The 19244-nt window shown below is 34.3% G+C and overlaps 2 protein-coding genes across 12 annotated transcripts in view; both read right to left on the reverse strand.

Annotated features, from left to right (window-relative positions):
* Window positions 1–1260: 1260 nt before the first annotated feature.
* Window positions 1261–19244, reverse strand: part of LOC139858688 (DNA-directed RNA polymerase IV subunit 1-like) — a 50970-nt gene continuing 32986 nt past the window's right edge. The window contains exons 9-16 of one of the 11 annotated variants that reach the window (XR_011763038.1): window positions 4110–4161; window positions 3948–4002; window positions 2890–2984; window positions 2328–2403; window positions 1932–1977; window positions 1784–1811; window positions 1622–1701; window positions 1261–1497 (exon numbers count right to left, since the gene is read on the reverse strand). The gene's annotated coding sequence lies outside the window, so the exon portion shown is untranslated. Of the gene's footprint in view, window positions 1498–1621; window positions 2404–2889; window positions 2985–3947; window positions 4003–4109; window positions 4162–14820; window positions 15120–19244 lie in introns of those variants that run through there. The other 10 variants (XR_011763039.1, XR_011763040.1, XR_011763032.1 and 7 more) reach the window with 10 other exon arrangements.
* LOC139860594 (uncharacterized) lies at window positions 10588–13621 on the reverse strand. The gene is made up of 3 exons (XM_071849341.1): window positions 13541–13621; window positions 10935–11793; window positions 10588–10845 (listed from the first exon to the last, which is right to left on the reverse strand). Exons 2-3 carry the CDS (start codon window positions 11791–11793, stop codon window positions 10829–10831), a joined length of 876 nt encoding a protein of 291 aa, XP_071705442.1. The 5' UTR covers window positions 13541–13621; the 3' UTR covers window positions 10588–10828.

Consider the following 19244-nt stretch of genomic DNA (forward strand, 5'->3'; position numbering starts at 1 on the left):
CGTAAAATGTTTTTGGGTCAGTTTTATCAGTTGTTTGCGTTCACTCATTTGACCCGTTTCCTTTTAGGCTAAATTATATATTATACATGTTTGACCCATTTACAGATGAGTCATGACATAACCCAAATCAACCGATATAATATTAAAAGGGTCGAACTTGCCACCTGTAACTCAAAATATATCTTTTGCAATCTTATTTACTAAGCAGTTTTATACCCTGATGACGATCCTATGGGATAACGAACCAGTATCCCACGGTAGAGGACATAAAAGTCTCCTAGTGACATCATGAGGAAGTTCGAATGGCTTCACATAAGATAATGCGGTCCAAGCCAACATCATAAGTGGGACCCCATAATCTGCTATAAAACTTCATAACCACCCAGTACCATAACGCAAAGACCTAGCACCTCTACTCTTCATAGAAGTAATAAGGACACCAAAAGATAAGATGACTGCGAGAAGCCTGTTCGTATATATCCACTGATTTTGGTACTGGTCGGTTGTACTGTTTTCTCCTTTTGGGAACACGAAATTGACTAATTACACAAACATCATGGCACTGATCTCTAAATTATGTAAACCTATATTGAGAGACCAATTCTTATGGCGTAAAGCACAAAATCACATATTGAATTAAAAGTACACTCACATTTTCAAGAAGTCATAATTGGGGCTTTGATCTTTGTAGATTAAGGTCTGCAACGTATGACCTGCAGCAAATGGGTGTCATAGAAGCCTTTTAATCAGACCTGATGAACAACCCTGATGAGAATCAAACCTGATGAACAAAGTTAGATGCACTACCATATTCCAAATACAACAATACAAAAGAATTAAAGAACCCATACACAAAAAAACTATACCTATATTCTTTTTGTCAATGCCTCCAAATTAAGATCGCTTCCCAAATCTATCTGGAACTACCGATATGCAGAAAAAAAATAACAATTGGACAAAATGGGTCATTATCCAATCTTACCAAAATAGACCCAAAAGTCGTTTGCATAAACAAAAACTTGTAAATATACTTACCTCAAAACACTGGACGTGATCATAAACATAAAAACCTATTTGGACACTTTTAGACTAAAAAGGGTCAACTGCTCAAATAGTCATAAGAGCACTGATTTGATTGTTTTGACTATGATTACTTTATATTTATCAAGATCCACTAATATCACAACTCAACAAATGACTTATTTATTAAACACGCTGACCGTATAAACAAAATTACACCATAAATAATTAAATAAGAGATGACCTCTAATGCAAAATTTCAATAGATTGCTTCGAGTGCTATATTCGAAGAGTAATTTGAGATGACCTTATTTTTAACAGGTGCACCTATGAAAAAAATCAACAGTGATTATTTCTTTAAACCAACAGATGAAACAAAACATTATCAAATACTGGAAAAATAAGAGAAGCATAGATCGAAACATTGATAAGGCTCATGAAACACAGTTAGGGATTAACAGTTACAACCATGTGCACCTGCAAGAAGCATATAGTTACTAAAAAAAGTTAGTGTTATAGTGTCATAGTTATTTCATTTTGATCTCTTATAAGCATTCTTATAAAACATCCCACATAGATTCAGATAATCAAATAAGATCACCTGTTGCACCAATGCTCACTTCAATAATCCGTGAATCGACTGCTATCTGGGTCTTCAAAAATGAACATATTAAAGTAAAACTGCAGACGTCATGAAAAAATTCAATGAGAAAATATTACTCAATGATAACCAATTCAACTTTGTATAAGAAATCCGTTAAACCGTGATGAAGAGGTCGTGATACACGCTGCTATGAAATCCAAATAATCAAAATCAATTACAAAAACATAATCAACAAAACATTGATATAATATGAAACCATAGGGTTGGGGATATGATTAGAAAAATCGAAGAAGAAAAAATTAAATACCTCAATATTGGTCCAATGAATAGCGTCCCAACCCGTTGCCTTCAATCTTATCAGTATCATCGTATTGTTTCAGAGGTGATTAAGAAAGTTATTGCGATTGATTTTTGAAGACAAAAAAATTCAATGAGAAAAAAAAATTAAGACTTTCTTATAATGTATAGTATAGATAGATATAGATGTTTTAAGACAAAAAAAAAAACACCAAAATGATTGAGAAACTTCTTGAAAACATCAGAGTAAGATTGAGACACAAAGTTATGTCCAAAGAAAATATATGGCTGATCTTTTTTGAGAGGACTAACATCATATACCAGTTACTATTACCAAACATTTAGCCTCATCCATCATGACCAAACAAAAGTAACCCGATCAAAGATTAAAGTTGGAAAAAAATACCTTCTTTATGAACATCATATCTGAAAAATACTAAAGCGTAATCCCTCAAATCAATCACCTATATTTTTTAATCAACCTGCAAATTAAGCACTTTTACTCATTAATCATCCTGAAAAAATGAATTAATATAATTCAATATATATGACTAACTCAACAACTCAATGACTCGTTTAGTTACAACTCAATGACTCGTTTAATTACAACTCAATGACTCGTTTAGTTACACGTGAAAGGAAGGACATTACTCAAATAGTATTGATGTCAATGGACTATTCAAACCCATTCCTCAAAAACAATGTTCGAATAACTGATTTTTCTGATTTTGCAAATAAGAAAACTTGTGGATTTTTTGTATGCAGAAAACAAAGAAGAAGCACATACAGATTTTTAATGATCGTTATCTACCAATTATCATACAAATTGATGATTTGAAGCTTATATGCCTAAGATAGCATATCATCAACACAGAGAATTGGCAAGAATTAACAACAGGAAAGAAAACCCCAAATAATAATAATAATCACGTAAATGTATAATTATATAACTATTTATATTTATATACCTTCTTGTATAGTGTACACTGTCCAATGTTGTAAACATAAAGGATTGCTCAGATAGCGTATCTCGTCAAAGCCAAGCTTCTCATTTAGCCACCTACTGTAGATTCATTAAATTAGACTAAACACCAAAACATAGATCCAAGGAGCTCTACCAAACACCAAAAATTACATTCAATGCAAAAGAAAAATATGAAACATGATTTATCTATTTCAGTACCAGCCAATAAAAGATCCATAACACTTTTTATCAGTAAGTACAATAAAAGATCCATAAAACTTTTTATTAATAAGCTCAATCACAGAAAAAGCAGAAAAACAATGAACCTATCTGTTTCACTACCAAAATTTAAAGGACCTATAATACATATAGAGACAAATGTGGTTAACGGAGAGAGTAGATACCATAATAAGAACATGCATTGTCTTTTAGACTGCAGTGCAAAAAATTAGCACGGAAAGGAATTTTGTTGTTTAAAACAGTTGGATGAACATCATTCGCTATAGTATTTAATGAATCTAAAAACATGTTAACATTACCTTCTCCAAAGAATTCATACCTTTCAGAATGATAGTTGTGGAAAAAAAATCAGAAACAACTTAATAATTCATAAATTTTATCTTTTTTTTTCTTCCTAATTTCATCACATCTGAGGTCCAAACAATTAAAAGCTCAAAACACCATATTTATAGTTATGGAATCAAAATCAAAACAACTTAATAATAGGAATAAGATAATTTCATCCATTTTCAACTTTTTGCCCTAATAAACGACATCTGAGGTCGTAACAACTGCCAATTAATCGAGCAAACAGTGTCGGTAAGCAAAACTCGAATAGTAGGAAACCACGAAAGGAAAAAAAAAGGGAAAGGAAGTTAACTATATCAATGTCACAAACCATTACTATTTCACTGTTTGCTGTAAATAATCACAATATGTTAATTAGGCGTAATTTTTGCCGCTCTTAAGGAAAATACTGTCAAAATGAAATCGATAAAGCATACCTGATGCTTTGAAATCTGTTCGTTAAACATAAATCGAAATGAATTTGATAAAGCATACCTGATGCCGTTTTTAGAATCCAAAATCAATTCGATGATACAACTATGAATCAACCCTACAAAATTGAAGAGTTTTTAAAGAAACAAAATTGGGGTTTTGATTTTAAATCTGATCAAGTAACAAACAGAAGCAAGTTTACGTAACCTAGAAATACCAGTATACCTTTAATGCTGCAACCATTACCCAAAAAACTGATGAACCAGATTCAACTTCACTGCAGGGATCATTAACAATACGTTTCAAGTCTTAACCTGGGGTTTAAGATAATTTAGAAGTCATACAAATACGAATATAATAATCGTAAAAAACAATCTTTAAGATTGAGTTTCTTGGTCAATTAATTCGCCAATTCCAAACAATATTAGGGTAATCAATTGACCCTAATTCTTCGCCAATTCTCTGTTTTCAATTTTGTGATTCATAAAGATATGAGGAAATCAATTCAACATGATTCAACCTTAATCCTTCGTGAAGACGATATGCCTTCGAATGGATACAGAATCGATACGGTACCGTATTTCAATTTCAATTGAGGTTAAAAGAAATTCCGTATTTCTAACCGTGCTTTTCTAGGGTTTAGATATATAGGATCGATTGATGACGCGATTAAGGAATTGAAACAGGATTCAGAGATTATTCAATTTTCTAGGGTTTTTTGTAATTGTTGCTGATTTGTTTTGTGAATGAATTTGAAAAGCAGATTTGAATACAATTTCTTGTGAAACCCCTAAAAACAATTTAGAACCCCGCCCGTTTTTTGTGCGAGGGTTAATTTTTTCTGATTAGATGGTGAGGAAGGCTCTAATCACGTGATTTAGTGGATTATCCATAATGAAGGGTTAAGATTGGATTAGTTTAACAATTTCGATGGGTAGGATTTAATATTGATGGGATTTGTCACTCACTTGTGTGTTTACTTTAAGTATAAGAGAGAAGAGACTCCGCATTCAAGCACTTTTTTTTTTTTAGTTAACGAGGGAACCCGCCCCGCAACACCCACATTGGATCCCTACGGACCGGTAAACCCTCGGGTACCCGAGCCCCCAGGCTTACCCGGATCCCAGATGAAGCATCCTCAGGTGAGCTCCCTTTTTGAACGAAATGGCTTCGCCAAGATTCGAACTCAGGTGGCTCCCCTCACAGGAAGTCCTGGTGGCCATCCAAGCTATGCCTGGATGGTTATTCAAGCACTTTTTGTACAATTAAAAACCAGACGTTTGTTAGATTCATAAAAACCAAAATATAGAGGTCGAAACTTCATTCATTTACGTATGGATTGGTCATTCATATTGTATTTTCTTACATGTTAAATAGGTAAAAAGTTTTAACTGACAAGGAAACGGGTCGAACGGCCGAACGGGTAAAAATACTCCCAAAGTGTTTCTAAAAATTCTTTTATGAACAAAAAAGAATTGATTATAAATATATTTTGAAATTTATTTTAACCATATTTGACAAACTAATTGTCCATATAACAATGTACAAATTTAAAACAAAGTATTCTGCTTTGAACAGACCCACCCATTTTGCCACCTTAACATTTGCTCAACTATCTTAAAGTTGATTATATAGAAGGGTAGTTTGGATGCAAAAAATTAGTCAAATTTTTTAATGTTATCTTCAACTTATTATAAATAAAGTAATGAAATTTTTTTAACCATATTTGACACACTATACAACAACAACAACAAAACTCAATACCACATAAGTGGTGTACGGGGGAGGTGAGATGTAGACAATTCTTCCCCTATCCGAGAATAAAGACAAGTCATTTCTCCACCCAGAGTGAAAACACTCTCAAAAGTAGAGAAAGTCATCCCTCTCTTTATTCGACGGGGAGAGAGATTGCTTCCGAGTGGACCTCCGGCCAATAAGTAGGGAAAAAATTTTAAAAAATAAAATAAAATTGAAACGCCATGAAAATGGTAAAATCAAATTTCCATGGATTTTAAATCCTGCCTGAAATTTACTTTAGGCTCTAAGAGTCAGTCAAGTCGTCAATACAAATCTAAAACAAAGTATTGTGTTCTAAACAGATTCACCGGCCACCTCAACATTTGCTCAACAATCTTTAAAGTTTATTACTTATATAGAAGGGTATTTTGGTCATTAACTTTTTTTAAACTTTTAAAAGTTACCTTCAAGTTTAACGGAGGGGAATTTTCAAGAGCACTGATTGGCTGATCGAGTGTGATGGAAAACCGTGTGTACTTTCAAATCAAATTAACGCAGCGGATAGTTAAAATAAACTTATTTTACATTACAAAACATACACACGATTAACGGTTCCATTAGATCCAGTTACACCACTAATAATTGTCAAAATATATAAATTCACAAAGTGAGTAAACGATATACCTTTCCTGAAGAAACGGATTGTAGGAGAGAAACTTACAATCAATAGTATGACTGTCTCTTTGGATAGTCCACACTACACTTCAAACAACGCCAATGGATGCTAGTCCAAACCCAAATAACAAATTAATCAACCTTTGATTAATTAAGTGAAACAATAATAATGCGGAGCTTATCAAATTTTTTCTCTTGTTGAAAAGAATCAGTTTTGTGGTTTCGTTTTTCGTGCACAGAGAAAGCAAAAATCATGGTCATAAAAGGAAGCAGATTGTTTGGCTTTTATTTCTGTACCTTCAAGACCAATATGTAATAAACTATTATATATTGAACTTTTTGGTTGTAAACCAACTCCACAAGTCTGCAAAAAGAGAAAGCATATTCTTCCCTTTTATTTTTTTAAGTTGCCAACCAGAAAACCACTTGCTTTTAATAAAAGAAACAATTTTACTATTTAATTATAATAAACTAATTTCTATTAATTAATCACTATTAATTAATTGATTAGTTAATAATAATTTGTTCCGTTACTTGAGTAATATATATACATCATATATATACATATTTCATTTGACGTCTAGGTGTATATGTGTGTGACCCCGAAGGCTCAAATAAATTTAGTCATATAGTTATATATTTGTACCTTGCACATTAATCTTACAGACTCCCACTTGTGCATGATACAACACCGGGTAACTATACAAACAATGGATAGCGTCTAGCAACACGCCATTGTCCCTAAATTCATTTGAGGGTAGTTTCTCAGAACTGCTTATAGTAAGTGTTAAATGTCATTCATCCTTTTGTTTCAGATACTTTAGTTAAACTTGAGATATGGATCATTGGTCATTCTCAATTGTTTAACAATTTTATTTCTCGATCTTAGAACTGAATTAGATCACCAAATTAATTAAGTATCATCTTAATTACATCTGGGTGCGGCCACACAAATATCTTATTCATTCATCGAGGAGCTCAAAAGTATCTAACTCCAAATATTTTGGAGGAACAAATCCTATATTGCATACACGTGTCTCTCACGAGCTTTACACTATACCCAATAATGCCTTTTATTACAGCCTTATTCAGGACAGCATTTAACCATATCAAAGTACAATGTTCCACACATTGAAACCGGCGTGCATCTCAAGTCTAAGGACATAAAGACATAATCACTAAAAGATTCACTACTGACAACGATCCATGCAGTGACATCTCGGTTGGGTCATTCCAATATTCATCATCAATGAATACATATGAATTTTGGTCTCTACAAGTTAACTATTTATCATCAATAAATATAACCAAAACTTCATATTAATCTTAATTCATGTTATTCCCATAACATGATCGATTATGGAGATTTTGAATAATCAACAATTATTCATGGATTAAACATGCTAATATAGAACACAGTGATATAAATGAAAATGATCATACCATCAATATATCAATTCATTATAATAAAACTGTTTATATATTCCAAAAATATTCAAATACTAAATTACAAATTAAAAAGATCAGCAGCATAACGAAGTCCAATACTACTAGCATGATCATCATGCTTGTTGTGTGTCATGGGCTTTGTGAACGGGTCAGCCACATTATAATCTGTATGAACCTTAAGTATACTAATATCATTCCTCGCAATGACTTCTTGAATGTAGTCAAACTTTCGAAGAATGTGTCTGCTACCTTTGCGTACACGTGATTCTTTCGCAAGTATAATAGCACTTGAATTATCACAGTACATTTCCATAGGGGATTCAATGCTGGGAACTACTCCGAGTTCAGCAATAAACTTCCTAATCCAGACAGCTTCCTGAGCAGCTTCTGAGGCAGCAATGTATTCTGCTTCCGTTGTAGACTGTGCAACTGTGCTCTGCTTTGAGCTTCTCCAATCAACTGCCCCGCCATTCATGACAAAGACATACCCTGACTGGGATCGAGAATCATCTCGATCAGTTTGGAAACTAGCATCTGTATAACATCTAATACTCAACTCTTCTTCCAAACCACCGTAAACCAAGAACATATCTTTAGTTCTCCGCAAATACTTAAGAATGCTCTTAACAGCAATCCAATGTTCTTCACCTGGATTTTGTTGATAACGACTCGTCAAACTTAAGGCTAACGAGACATCAGGTCTAGTACATAACATGGCATACATAATGGATCCTATAGCCGAAGCATATGGAACACATTTCATTCGTCTTATCTCATCAGGTGTGATAGGACTTTGAGACTTGCTCAAGGTTATGCCCTTTTGCATGGGCAATGCTCCGCGCTTGGAGTTTTGCATGTTAAATCTTCGTAAGATTTTGTCAATGTATGTACTTTGACTCAAACCAATAAGCCTTTTGGATCTATTTCTATAGATCCTGATTCCTAAAATATACTTAGCTTCTCCAAGATCTTTCATGGCAAAACATTTTCCAAGCCAAGATTTGACATCTTGCAAAGTTGGAATGTCATTTCCAATAAGTAGTATGTCATCAACATACAAGATCAAGAAGACAACTTTGCTCCCACTAGCTCTAATGTAAACACAGGGCTCATCTTGGTTTTGAGAAAAACCAAACTCTTTGATTTTCTGATCAAACTTAAGATTCCAGCTCCTGGATGCTTGCTTTAATCCATAAATGGATTTTAGAAGCTTGCATACTTTATTAGGATGCTTTGGATTTACAAACCCTTCCGGCTGAACCATATATACGTCCTCACTTAGGTCGCCATTTAGGAAAGCGGTTTTCACATCCATTTGCCATATTTCATAATTATGAAAAGCTGCTATGGCAATAAGTATCCTAATTGACTTAATGCTCGCGACTGGTGAATAAGTTTCCTCATAATCAATTCCTTGAGTTTGAGTATAACCTTTTGCCACCAATCGAGCCTTAAAAATGTTTACATTACCGTCCATGTCAGCCTTCTTCTTGTAGACCCATTTACACCCAACTGGTTTACAATTGGGTGGAAGATCAATCAAGTCCCATACTTGATTTTCTTTCATGGACTGCATCTCTGTATTCATAGCATCTTCCCATTTTTCAGATTCTAAACCTGATATGGCCTCACGGTAGCTAGAGGGTTCATCATAATCCCCTAGATGAGATTCATCTGAATTAATCAGAAGATTTAACTTCTCAGGTCGATGAGGAGTTCTACTAGATCTACGAATTACAGGTGCAACACGTTCTGGCTCACCAACAGTGTGTTCAGCTTCAACGTGCGGTCGGCTAGTGCCTTCAGAAGGTATGTTACTTTGTGATTCTTGAATTTCTTCAAGATCTACTTTACTCCCACTGACTTCTTGTAAGAGAAGATCTCTTTCAAAGAATTCAGCAAACCGAGCAGTAAACACTTTGTTTTCAGCTTGGTAGTAAAAGTAGTAACCCATTGTTTCCTTTGGGTATCCCACAAAGTGACATTTGATACCTCTGGGTTCTAACTTGTTTGAAGTGTCACGTTTCACATACGCTTCACAACCCCAGACTTTCAAATAAGACAACTTAGGACTCTTTCCATGCCATAACTCATATGGTGTCTTATCTACCTTCTTGGTTGGAACCATATTGAGTATGCGTGCAGCAGACTCTAATGCATAACCCCAAAAAGACATTGGTAGAGTAGTTAGACTCATCATAGATCGAACCATATCAAGTAAAGTTCGATTCCTCCGCTCCGACACACCATTGTGCTGTGGTGTATAAGGTGGAGTGAATTGTGAGACAATCCCACAATTCTTCATGTGGTCCAAAAACTCTTGACTCATATATTCCCCTCCCCGATCAGAACGAAGGGCTTTAATGGTCTTTCCAAGTTGATTCTCTACTTCATTTTGGAAGATTTTGAACGTTTCAAAAACTTCATGTTTATGTCTCAGCAAGTAAACATAACCATATCTACTATAATCATCAGTAAATGTAACGAAGTATGTTTCACCATTTCTAGACATAGTTCTAAAAGGGCCACATACATCAGTATGTATTAGTCCTAAAAGATCTTTAGCTCTTTCACCTAAACCGGAGAAAGGAGCCTTTGTCATCTTTCCACATAAACATGACTCGCATACATCAAATGACTCAGAGCCAGTTGATTCCAAAATTCCATCAGATTGGAGTTTTGAAATGCGTTGTTTGTTTATATGACCAAGACGACAATGCCATAGATAGGTATTATTCAAGTCTTTCTTGACTCGTTTGGCAGTACATGTATATACAGAATTATTATTTGAAATTACACCATGCATATCAATTTCAAAAACACCATCACGTGGAATAGCATTAAAATAAAATACATTATTCTTAGAAACTGAAATACCAAAGTGCGTAAATGTAAGTTCAAAACCAACATTTTTCAAAAGAGAAACTGAAATTACATTGCTCGTAATACTAGGAGCATAATGACATTGTTCCAACAAAACAATAAGACCACTAGGTAGAGTAAGCTCATAGGTGCCAATAGCTTCGACTGCAGCTCGAGCCCCATTGCCCACTCTTAAGTCTAGTGTGTTGTTCTTCAGTCTCTTACTTCTTCTCATTCCCTGCATATTGTTACAGATGTGAGTACCACAACCAGTATCAAAAATCCAGGAATCACTAGAAAAAGTATATAACTGTATATGAAATATACCTGATTTGCTAGTCTGGCCAGCTTTGCCTTTTCTCAACTCAGATAGGTAGGAAGGACAGTTCCTCCTCCAGTGGCCAACTTTTCCACAGTGAAAACAGTCGGCGTCTTTCGCTGGGTTTTCTTTCTTGGGAGGTGGTGGAATTTTCTTCTTAGCAATTGACTTGCCTTTTCCTTTTCCCCAAGTTTTTGGCTTATTCTTTCTCACCTTACCATCCCTAATCATCAGGACACCTGGATTGGAAACCTTATATGGAATATCCTGTTCAGCAGTTTTGAGCATCGAGTGCACCTCTGCCAGAGATTTCTCCCAACCTTGCATATTGTAATTCATCACAAATTGGTGATACGATTTTTGTAGTGAAACCAAAACCGTGTTCACGGCCAAGTTAGGCGGCAAGGTAGTTCCAAGTTTTTCCAATCGGTCAATGTAGCTTTTCATTTTTAAGACATGAGAACTCACTGATTGACCCTCCTCCATTTTGCATGTTTGAAGAAGCTTATAAGTTTCATATAACTCTTGACTAGCCTGTTTCTGAAACATATTTTTCAGCTCAGTCATCATATCATATGCTGTACGATCTTCCATTTCCTTTTGGAGGTCAGAAGTCATACTAGCAAGCATGATTAAAGCTATCTTCTCTTGCTCATCAAACAACTTCTGATAAGCATTCTTTTGAGCAGCAGTAGCTGTCTCAGGAGGAGCTTCGGGTAAGGGTTCTTCAATTTTGTTCAACTTCCCTTCATATTTGAGAACAATTCTCAGGTTGCGGTACCAATCGAGGAAGTTTGAACCATTGAGTTTCTCCTTCTCCAACAAAGAACGGAGGGTGTTTTGGTTTACGTTTTGATTGTTTGACATCTACAAAAGAACAAGATTCAATTTTAGTATTTTCGATATTGTACTTTAATAAATTAACTACCCAGGTTTTAATATATTTAAAAACAATTAATTTACGAAAGCCTAAGATCCACATAGAGGTTCCATAACTACATCTGTTGATCAGCTAGTAGTTATAGAGTCTATTGGTAGGTAGCGGTTACCAATTGCATCATAAGTGCAACTCTTAGATCTTTATGGGACTTAGAAATATGTGTAGTTCAACAAACCAGTATTATCTACTAGCATGGTTATCCCATCCTTGCCTCGAACTCAGGTCTCACCGTGAATACGATTTAGTCGTCCAATTTGAAAACAGTGGAAATTCAGCCTAGTCTCACTCGTAACTGAAAATCCACCTCGTGGATATAATTCGATTAGGTCTCACCGTAACCAAAAAATAACGAGGAGTGTTTGCAAGCTCATTGGATGGCATGACTTAAATTTGACGGGTATTTTTTTTTAAAAAAAATTTGTGTTAACGAATAATGCATGCACACAAGATTCGCTACACTATTTGTTAAAAATCATTTTAACCAATTTTATATATGTCGATCGTGTTTATGCGTCTAGTTTGTTATTTTATTTTTTATATAAAAGTAACAAATACACAAACGTGTATCGTTTTAAAACAATTTTAAAAGATTTCGATCATATATATATTTTGTGTTTCAAAAATCATTTAACTTTAAACTCGTTAGAGTTTAACTTTTTAAAATCATCAATTTTAATCATTGAAACTGTTACCGGTTTTATTTGATGTTTTCATCAAAAACATTTAGCATATATTCTAATCAACAATTATGTATAATGCAAAAATAAAACACAACCATACCATGCATCACACACACATAGCCTAACCCAAAAATCCTATGCTTGATCCCATGAGCCGACATGGGATCAAGAGGTCAAACTAAGGGTAATATCGTAGCTCCCACTTGATTCAAGAATCAAGTGAAAACTTGACAAACGCCATTGTTGTCAACTTGACCTGTTCGCCATCTTCTAAGCCAAAAGCATGTTGTATTTTATCTTCAATCTTCATCTTGTTACATTTATTTAAATTTGAAAATACAACTAAACTAGTACTTTTACAAATTGAAATAAACTTAAATACAATAATATGAAAATGGAAAATAAATATAATACAATTTTGGCTTCAAAATGGCCTTATAATACAAATAATCAACATGACACAATATTGCTGTAATCAACAATCACAACAATCATACATAGGTCGGGGCATTATGGGCTATGTGTCCAATCACAATTCTAATAACTACATTATTAAAAACTACATATGGCTTGTCCATGGTTACAATGCATGTGTACAACCATGGAATGAAATAAACAACAATTATTCAAGCCATAATAAATAAATTCAAAATTTATAACAGTGATATTTTTCAGATCTTATTTGTGCGTCATGAGATTTAATTTAAAACAAACATGTTGAAATTATAAATTTTTTTTTTTTTTTTTTACTTTTTACCATCTCACAAAACTAGATCTGAGAAAATCACGTGACAATTAAAATGGTGTAAAAGCGGCTCGGATACCACTGATGGAAAACCGTGTGTACTTTCAAATCAAATTAACGCAGCGGATAGTTAAAATAAACTTATTTTACATTACAAAACATACACACGATTAACGGTTCCATTAGATCCAGTTACACCACTAATAATTGTCAAAATATATAAATTCACAAAGTGAGTAAACGATATACCTTTCCTGAAGAAACGGATTGTAGGAGAGAAACTTACAATCAATAGTATGACTGTCTCTTTGGATAGTCCACACTACACTTCAAACAACGCCAATGGATGCTAGTCCAAACCCAAATAACAAATTAATCAACCTTTGATTAATTAAGTGAAACAATAATAATGCGGAGCTTATCAAATTTTTTCTCTAGTTGAAAAGAATCAGTTTTGTGGTTTCGTTTTTCGTGCACAGAGAAAGCAAAAATCATGGTCATAAAAGGAAGCAGATTGTTTGGCTTTTATTTCTGTACCTTCAAGACCAATATGTAATAAACTATTATATATTGAACTTTTTGGTTGTAAACCAACTCCACAAGTCTACAAAAAGAGAAAGCATATTCTTCCCTTTTATTTTTTTAAGTTGCCAACCAGAAAACCACTTGCTTTTAATAAAAGAAACAATTTTACTATTTAATTATAATAAACTAATTTCTATTAATTAATCACTATTAATTAATTGATTAGTTAATAATAATTTGTTCCGTTACTTGAGTAATATATATACATCATATATATACATATTTCATTTGACGTCTAGGTGTATATGTGTGTGACCCCGAAGGCTCAAATAAATTTAGTCATATAGTTATATATTTGTACCTTGCACATTAATCTTACAGAGTGCACCATAAGCTGCCTCGGATATCGCACATGCAGACCGGGCCCCAGTCCCCACACTCTTCTTTCTCTAAAAGCGACTTATTATTTTCACCTGTGTGGGCCCCACAACCATACAAAAACTGAACAAGCTGATTTCCATAACAGTTTCTTACAGTCCCATCATAACCAATATAAACGTGTCGCATAAAAAAACATAAGTTTTCGAAACAACCCCCGGGAAATATCCGCATGACCACTGAACGAAGCATCCCAATTCGTCAACGAAAGAACAAATAACTCGAACGGATTAAGACCCGATAAAATTGAAGTCTTTATTACACCGTACGGAATGTATCTATCTATATCCGAAGAAAATAACAATTCTACCCTTTTATGCTCGTTCCACGAAACATAAGTAAACTCACGCGGGAGACGAAAAGATAACGAAACTAACGAATGCTGGTAACCAACACACATACTATGCTGCATGAATTTTAACACGTTCCATTTACTACCAGTGGCGGAAATAGCATGGGGCAAGGGGGGCAGATGCCCCCAGTCGATTTGCAATTTTTAGTGTAAAAATTTTGGGTTTTTCGACTTTGCGCCCGGTGGAAAAAAAAATTTTCACCAAAACCTCCATATTTTGTCCCAAAACCTCCGTATTTTGCCCCAAAACCTTCATATTTTGCCTAAAAACCTCCACATTTTGCTCAAAAATCACAATATTTTTCCCAAAAACCTCCATATTTTACCAAAAAAAGTTGATACGCTTTAAATTTTTTTTCGCCCCGGGTGAAAAAAATTCCTGTTTTCGCCACTGTTTACTACCCGCTTTCAACATCGAATAAAACGAATTTTCTTTATTGTATTTTAGTCCGTGCATTTTGGAAGGTTATCGTCTGCATCTGGATCACGAAGTGTAGGCTTCTCTGATCGTATCTGCAGTTTTGAATGTACTCAGTCAAACATAGTCAAACTCAGCCAAAATTCATGATCAGTCAAAACTCGGAATTAATCGGAAAATCACTTGGGTCACTAATCTATCATCTAACAAAAAGTAACAAAAAGTACTGACCGAGTACTCCCCGAGTAACGATTTTTGCAACCTTTATTATTATTGTTGTAACATAAAAATGTGATCATAGCTACACATTAATTATTCATTCATTAAGGGTTTTAGTAATGAACACCAAACGAAGCATCCTGATTTGTCAAACAATGAACAAATAACTCGAGTGGATTAAGACCTGATAAAAACGACGTCTTTACTACACCGTGTCACCGTATGGAACGTATCTACCTATACCCGATGAAAATGACGAATCTATCCTTTTATGCGCCTTCCATGAAACACAAGTAAACTTACACGGGAGCCGAAAAGATAACGAAACTTACGAATGCTGATACCCGACACGTATACTCTGCTGCACGAATTTTAACACGTTCCCTTTACTTCCCGCTTTTAACATTGAATAAAACGAGTTTTCTTTACTTGCATAGTTATATACAAGATTTTGTATATCACGAAACACTTCTTTAAACGCACAAGCCGATGCTCGAGTCGACGTTTGCTGATCATGACACAGTTTTTCAGAATCCAGGTCATCGTTTTCGGTCAACTTTCCGGTCAAATACTCACGATGCTAGCCCACCATTAACAACTGCCCATGCGCTTGTCTTTCGGCTTCTAGTAACCCGCAATTAACTTCGTCGTTCAAATTATTTATCGAATCGTTAGATAAGTAAAGATCTAATAGCGAGACGCTAAATCCCCTAATCGATAGCCCTTCGATAAGCAACTCTTGAGCCGAATGAAGAAATTCAAGAACTTCGTCACCTCAAAAGTTTTCGATCAAATAGCCGTATAAATTTTCTTCGTTTTCTTGTAAACACGAAGATGGATTCAACGAGCTAACAAACTCGCCGTTATTTACTTGATTCGCGGATAGATTCGTGTCGAAATCTTGATCGAAAACGAAGCTAAACAACTGCCTCCCAGTCCACAAACTAGTAATGCCAGCTGGCAAATTCTAAAGTATAGCCGACAGTTCAATCTGCTGACGTGGACAAAACATTTGAAGTTTCTGCAACTGCGCGCACAAGTGAAAACACTGCATAGTCCAACGTCAAATGTATAACGACCCTCATTTTTCCATTCTATATTTTTTCAATATTAAATGCCCAAACAATATAATTAAAACTTAATGATCAAACTTTAATCAACAATTGTTAAGTGTTAAGAGTTAGAAAACATATTAATTAACTTTGTGCAATAATTGACAAGTTAATAAAAGATGAAAATAATAAACTGTTAGTCGACACTCACTGCTAATTAAAATTTATGCATTTATGTAATATTATAACTAATAACCTATAAGTAATAAATAAAAATTGACATTTATATAAATAATAAAACAATTGGGAACTAAATATATACAAGTCATGAATTAGTAAAAAGAAATAATACTTATCATGTAGTAAATGTAAAAATAATAATAGTAATAATAGTAATAATAATGAGACTAAAGAATCTTAAACAATTACATCCTTATGTTGACTAAAAATTAAAATAAAATATATATATAAACTAGTACCACCTATTGTTGACTAAAAATTATAAAACAAAATAAAATCATTAATTAGAACATCCTTATGTTGACTAACACTCTAATACTTGCACTATATAAACTCCTAGTTTCTCATTCACAAATCACACCAAAATCCTCTCAAAAACAATCTCTCCCTCTCCCTCTCTTGTGGTATTCGGATCTTCAAGCTTGTTCTTCGTGTTCTTCAAGAATCTTCAAGGAGTTCTTCAAGATTTTTAAGGCTTTGATCTTCCATCTTCATCGTGTTCATCTTTTCTTTGTTAATTATCTTGAATCTTCAAAGGTATAACATAAACCCTAAACTATTTACATAAACTTTAATCTTTGTTAATTCATATTTATATTATAAACTTGTTATTCATAAGTATATACATAAACACTCCTAGATTTATATATACATATATACATGTAAAAAAAAATATATTTTTATGTATATATACGAATTATATATACATATACATATTAAAACCTTAAACCCTAATACTACTTATACTAGTACTTAACATGTATACACTATTACTATTACTATTACTAGCACCTATAACCTACTACTTATATTGTAGCACAAAAACATTTTGGGATATGTATTAGAGATGTATAGATCTTCGAACTTTCTTGACGAATGGTTTCTACGAGATTCTAGGCAGAGGGTTTGGATTTCCGATTTAAAGGGTCCTATGGCTCAAGCCCCTAGATCTAAATTAGCCATTCGAAGGGAAAGGGGTGATTGGAAGCTTATCTAATACGGCAAGTATCCTAAAATGAAAAACACTTATAAAAGTAGAAACTCTCTAGTCATAGAAACTTAGTAAAATAAGAAACTTTCTAAAAATGGAAACTTTATAAAAATAGTAACTTACTAGGAATAGAAACTTAGTAAAACAAACTATACTTAAACACATACTTAAACTTAAACATGGGCAAAACACTTAACTACTCTTAAATGTCAATAGGTTGACTTTCCTGCTCACTCGTTCAACTCTTTATTCTGAGGAATAACTCTCTCTCTACTTACTAAGGTGATTTTTATAGCCCCACTTTACTTGAGCTCAATTTACTTTTTATACTTATTGGGGTGAGACACATGCTGCTTTTACTATTTACAATTTAGACACAAGTACCAACTAAAACTATGCTATACCCGGCTATGTCCGACTAAGTCCCTACAGTGATATTTTTAGGTGCTGCGGCATGCTTAGTTATTGGGGGTAGGCCTATCGGGAGTAACGTCCCCGATACATTTGATGTTATCTTTGTATTGCTTGATAATGAAATTAAACCGACAAGTAGAACTAACTTGTCATGGGGCAAACTTGAACGTTTAGTCTAAATATCACGCACTGGCATAACTTTTTGATCCTGCGGGAGATCAACCTTACAAATTAAATCTTGTGGTCTAAAACAAACGGTCAAAGTTATTTGTTAAACCTATGAACTTCACTCAACCTTTTGGTTGACACTTTAGCATGTTTTGTCTCAGGTGCTGTTTGATTCAAGCTCTTATACTTACTGCTTATGTGATGCTACTTGGACATAGGATCAAGAGATATCGCATTTATTACTTCTGCATATGAACATTTCCATTATTGTTACTCCTATCATTGTAACTACGTTTCATTTTCCGCTGCGTGCTCAATAAAGTTTGTTTTATCATTTAGTATTGTTCTCGTATATTATAATATGTTGGTTGATTTGATATTAAGTCACATTTCACCCAGGCCCTAACTGGGGGTGTGACAGATTGGTATCAGAGCAAACCAGGCTGTTATAGAGAACCAGGATTGCATTTTTATGTGTGCCTTACTTGTTAGCTAGGGTGCCTTAGCAATCTAGGAAACTATAACCTTTCCTGCCTTAGACTTAAAGCACTTAGGATTGTCGTATAATCTTAACAATTATGCTTTAATAAACTTGACTCAAAGATTCTAATCAAGGTCTCTTTCCTAATGATAGGATGTCAAGCTCAAACGTTAACAAGCCCAACAAAGCAACTCACAACCCTACCACCGAAGTAGGTGTTGGACACTCTTCAACTTCGAGACCAGTTCGAAGTCCTCTTTATAGTCCTGCTTCACCACCGCTGAATTATAGCCCGAATACTATTTTAGATTCACATGGGTCTCCTCAATACTACCCAACTCCGAGAACCCAAGATAAGGGAAAACGGCATGAAGAAGTTGGTCCATCAAGGAAGAGAGCCCGATCTCCTTTTTATGATGGTCCTAAGTATGAAATCATGAGATTACGAAATGATACCGAGAGAAACATTGGAGGTCTACTTCGCCACATGGAAAGAGTGGATCGTCGAATGAAGAAACTTATGAAAGAAAACGTCGAGCTAAGAAAGGAGTTGCTGATGCTAAAGTGCGAGGAAGAACGCAACACTCGCTGGGGAAAGCAATCACTTGCTTACCTCAAGGAGGATGTTGATGTCCGAATGAAAATGGAGAAAGGT

Source organism: Rutidosis leptorrhynchoides, chromosome 7 (assembly GCF_046630445.1).
Source record: "Rutidosis leptorrhynchoides isolate AG116_Rl617_1_P2 chromosome 7, CSIRO_AGI_Rlap_v1, whole genome shotgun sequence".
NCBI lineage: Eukaryota > Viridiplantae > Streptophyta > Magnoliopsida > Asterales > Asteraceae > Rutidosis > Rutidosis leptorrhynchoides.